The 4796-nt window shown below is 37.9% G+C and overlaps 1 protein-coding gene across 1 annotated transcript in view; it reads left to right on the top strand.

Moving 5' to 3' along the window:
* LOC111088258 (MFS-type transporter SLC18B1-like) overlaps positions 1 to 4548 on the top strand; it is a 5221-nt gene extending 673 nt beyond the window's left edge. The window contains exons 3-5 of the mRNA XM_022397822.1: positions 793 to 867; positions 2550 to 2643; positions 4422 to 4548. Of these exons, the coding sequence (XP_022253530.1) occupies positions 793 to 867; positions 2550 to 2643; positions 4422 to 4526 (274 nt within the window). The 3' untranslated portion in view covers positions 4527 to 4548. The remainder of the gene's footprint in view (positions 1 to 792; positions 868 to 2549; positions 2644 to 4421) is intronic.
* The last annotated feature ends 248 nt before the right edge of the window (positions 4549 to 4796 follow it).

Below are 4796 nucleotides of genomic sequence, written 5' to 3' on the forward strand. Positions count from 1 at the left end.
ATTAACATAAAGACTGGTCCTAACGACCCCCAAACCTCCCATTAACATAAAGACTGGTTCTAACGACCCCCAAAACTCCCATTAACACAAAGACTGGTCCTAACGACCCCCAAACCTCCCATTAACACAAATGAAACCCGCAAAACTTTTTAAACTTTACAGAATTAGTTCAATATACAGAGGTTGAGTACGTTACATTAACCATAGCCCTGCAGCGTAGTTTCATTCTGCAGCTGCTTGAGGCACGCAACGGTTGAACGGATAAGTCGTGGAAGCAACTTGTGTACACGTGACTTCTGTTGCTTGTTCGGAATGTGGTTCTTCTTGATTGTGTTGCGTAATGTTGCCTGGGGCTCATGGACAGATTTTATCACTGATCTTTGTATTGGTTAATATTCACCTATTACAAGACGCTGCACTTTTCTGCCACGGCTGGGATAAGACTTGTTGCAGGTCTCTTTATGAGTGGTCTTAGGACCCAGTTTGATCCATATTCTTTTCATTTTGAATACCCCGATCTGAACATATCTTTACGAATATGTTAAGTCGAAAAGCCTTCTCCAACGGAATAGATTCTCGATGGCATAACACTACCTACACAACGCCAAACAATGTCAAAACGAAGTATTGATACGTGTTGCCCCTTTCCTCATTATTATATCGGATGTGGTTGTCATGTGCTTCCTAATTTACATATTCAACATCATTCTAACATGATATACTTAACCCTCTGTAAAACAGACCTTGTAATATAACCACTGATCACCTCTCTCTCTTTTTTATTAAATTTAGAGCACGTGGATATCCAAACGATCACACAACGTACGGGTTGTTGTCTGGAGTGTTTCAAGCGAGCTCTTCCCTAGGGTAAGCTGTCATATTTTCTAGTTAAGGTTGGTAACCCTAAAATTACCCATCCACTTTCTAAACTATTTAGACACCAAAATACTCGTGGATCTAAGCCTTTGTTGGCTACAAGGTTTCGATTCAAATTCCACAAACAAGAATATCATCCATATTGTACTTAATCCCACTAAATCCTTCTGGGATCTCCTTTGTTTGTTTGTTTTGAATTTCGCGCAAAGCTACACGAGGGCTATGTGCGCTAGCCGTCCCTAATTTAGCAGTGTAAGACAAGAGGGAAGGCAGCTAGTCATCACCGCCAACTCTTGGGCTACTCTTTTACCAGCAAATAGTGGGATTGACCGTCACATTATAACGCCCCCACGGCTGAAAGGGCGAGCGTGTTTGGTAGGACGGGGATTTGAACCCGCAGATTGCGAGTCGAGCGTCCTAACCATGCCGGGCCAATCTCCTTTGTACTTCGCATTCAAAACAAGTGACTTCACTCAGTTCTTTTGTTCATATCTTTCCACCGAGTGTTGTAATAAACATAAATATTAAGTTACTCAATGTTTGTGTAAAATTATACACGGATTTTTCTCTACCTTAAAATACTTGTACTTGCGAACCTTTACCAAGGCCTTCATCAAGACAAAAAACATTAAAGTAGTGAAAAGTTCGTGTATAAATTTTACATATTATTTTACCAACATTATGAGTCTTTTAAAAACAAACAATTAGTTAATAATGCTATAATCTATACAGGATGGTCCAAAATTATCTTTCCTATTGTAAAATTTAATAACTAAAGAAATACAACCATGCAGTTTTCGACATCTTGTAGCCCAGCTTACAGTTTTTATTGTTTTGTTTTTCACTCTAGTGAGTAGTGTTACCCTGTAAAATGGCAACCGTGCAAGAAAAATGCTCAATGCATCGTCTGACTTGTAGGATGGGCCAATTCCGTAGCCTCGCGTTCGCCAGATATCACACTACTTTGGGGGTATCTTAAAGACATCGTGTATCGCACACCTGTAGCAAACATCACGGAGCTAAAGACTAAGATAATGGACGCCATCACCACTGAAAATGTTGCAGCGAATATGGATTGAAGTCAAATATTGGTTAGACTTGCCGAGAGCCACTAATGTTGCCCACGTAGAAGCCAATAAAAATAAAATAAAAACAGTTTGAGTTCCGTTACTAGATGTTCAACTGCATGGTTATTAGATTCATAAGACAGATAATTTTAGGCCACCCCGTATATTTAACCTTGTAATTTTCAAGTTACCTAGAGGGAGCTACGGGCCGTTGACGATAATGTTAAGATAGGCTTAGATAAAACATTTGGAACTTTCTAAGGATATACCATAAACTTCTATTTTATTCAAACGTAGGTGATATAATTATTTTTCACGAGAGTAAATCGGTCAGCGTTACACGTTGTACAGATTAGTTTCTACATTGTGTAGTACAGTTATCGTGACTGAAAACTTAGGCCTAGAAGTTACAGCGGTGTTGGAGCTTGTAATAATGTTAAGAAGGATAGTTTTAGCGGACTGGACATTATTTTTACTTAATAAATTAAAAGAACAAACATTAGAAGGTAATATGTGGACATCATAACTAAGTTTGTAACATTAGTGTTAATTAGAAAGTAAACTACTTCTAAAAATGTTTATACGTCTGTTTTCATTCGTATACAGGGCGTTTGTAGGGCCATCTGTAGGAGGAATCTTATTGGAACATGTTGGTTACAGAATGAGCACTGCTGTTTTGGTTGCTGAAGAACTAGTTCTGGTAAACGAATTCACGTTTTAATTCGTTAAATAATTTAAATTGTCATACGTAAATGTTGGTATCGTTTATTCTAATTATTCTTGTTTTATTGATTATTAACAATATTAAACTAGTGAGTAATGTACCAGACCCCTGTTGTTGCGGGTGGCCTTAAAATTTAATATTTTCGCCTTAGCACTGAGAAAATCCAATAGGATCTTTGAGCTCCGGCAGATAAATTGATCTTTGTTAAACCACACATATATACTTGGGTAATGAAGTCCAGTATGCATATGTTAAACAATGTGATTATTTGAAAAACAAAACTTTTAGTTTTAATTAAAATGAAGAAACGTAACAAAACATTTGGAAATATCTTCTTTTAACGTCTAGTGGACCATTTAAAAATAGTTTAACTCTTTCACTGCCATGGGCACACGTATGTTTCCTTCTAGAACTCTGCCATGGGCACGCGTATGTTCCTTCTAGAACTCTGCCATGGGCACGCGTATGTTTCCTTCTAGAACTCTACCATGGGCACGCGTATGTTTCCTTCTAGAACTCTGCCATGGGCACACCCATGTTTCCTTCTAGAACTCTACCATGGGCACATATGTTTCCTTCTAGAACTCTGCCATGGGCACGCATATGTTTCCTTCTAGAACTCTGCCATGGGCACACCCATGTTTCCTTCTAGAACTCTACCATGGGCACGCATATGTTTCCTTCTAGAACTCTGCCATGGGCACGCGTACATTTCCTTCTAGAACTCTGCCATGGGCACACCTACGTTTCCTTCTAGAACTCTGCCATGGGCACGCGTATGTTTCCTTCTAGAACTCTGCCATGAGCACACGTACGTTCCCTTACAGAATGCCATCATGGGCACACGTACGTTCCCTTACAGAATGCCATCATGGCCACACGTAGGTTCCCCTCTAGAATGTTGCCATGGGTACACGTATATTCCCCTCTCAATGAAAGAGTTAACACTGGGAGAGTTGTTTATCTATAAAGGAGGTAATGAAAGAGTTAACACTGGGAGAGTTGTTTATTTATAAACGAGGCAATGAAAGAGTTAACACTGGGAGAGTTGGTTATCTATAAACGAGGCAATGAAAGAGTTAACACTGGGTAAGTTGTTTATCTATAAACGAGGTAATGAAAGAGTTAACACTGAGAGAGTTGTTTATTTATAAGCGAGGCAACGAAAGAGTTAACACTGGGAGAGTTGTTTATCTATAAATGAGGTAATGAAAGAGTTAACACTGGGAGAGTTGTTTATCTATAAGCGAGGCAATGAAAGAGTTAACACTGGGAGAGTTGTTTATTTATAAGCGAGGTAATGAAAGAGTTAACACTGAGAGAGTTGTTTATTTATAAACGAGGCAATGAAAGAGTTAACACTGGGAGAGTTGTTTATCTATAAGCGAGGTAATGAAAGAGTTAAGAATATTTCCAGTCACTATACCATTGCAATTGTTAACTCTTCACTGTGTAAGGTGTGCGAAGTGACTCAAGTAGCTTACTTATAAATAGGCCTAGTAAAATAAGTATTTTGATATGGACCCTTGTATGCAGTATGTTTGTTCTGTGAAGTAACAGCGTGTTTTATATAAAACGGTACGTTTAATTTCTCGTGGATTCTGACATCATAAGTTATCAGCCACGATTTGATTATTTATTTTTTATTATATATCGAGTTTAAACAAAACGATTTCACAATTATCTAAACATTCTCATACTTGTGTATTTGGCGAATTAGGCTTAAGCTTTGTTCACTAATATTTTATTTACAGATAGGTGTGCTTATCATATATACCTTCTACAATATGGCCACCAGCAAGAAAGTCGTGGACGATGAGAAACGGTTTCTTCTTCATAAACCTACATCTTCTACTTAATACAAGTAATTAAACAGTTTTTAAAGTCCTTGTTACGTGTGGTTTTTTTTTTTTGAAACATGGACACGTGGTTAGAGAGTAAATGAGTAATTCCGAGCGCTACGTAATACGTATGAATAACAACACCCAAAACATGACTATCTAAAAAACTGGGGTTCAAAGGTAGTATATTAACATTCACGAGCCCAGCTCTGTCGATAAGCGAAATTAATGTTATAAATAGAACCATAATTCAAATGATTAACAGATATGAAAATTGTGAACCTGGAT

This window comes from Limulus polyphemus, unplaced genomic scaffold (assembly GCF_000517525.1).
Source record: "Limulus polyphemus unplaced genomic scaffold, Limulus_polyphemus-2.1.2 Scaffold3428, whole genome shotgun sequence".
Taxonomy (NCBI): domain Eukaryota; kingdom Metazoa; phylum Arthropoda; class Merostomata; order Xiphosura; family Limulidae; genus Limulus; species Limulus polyphemus.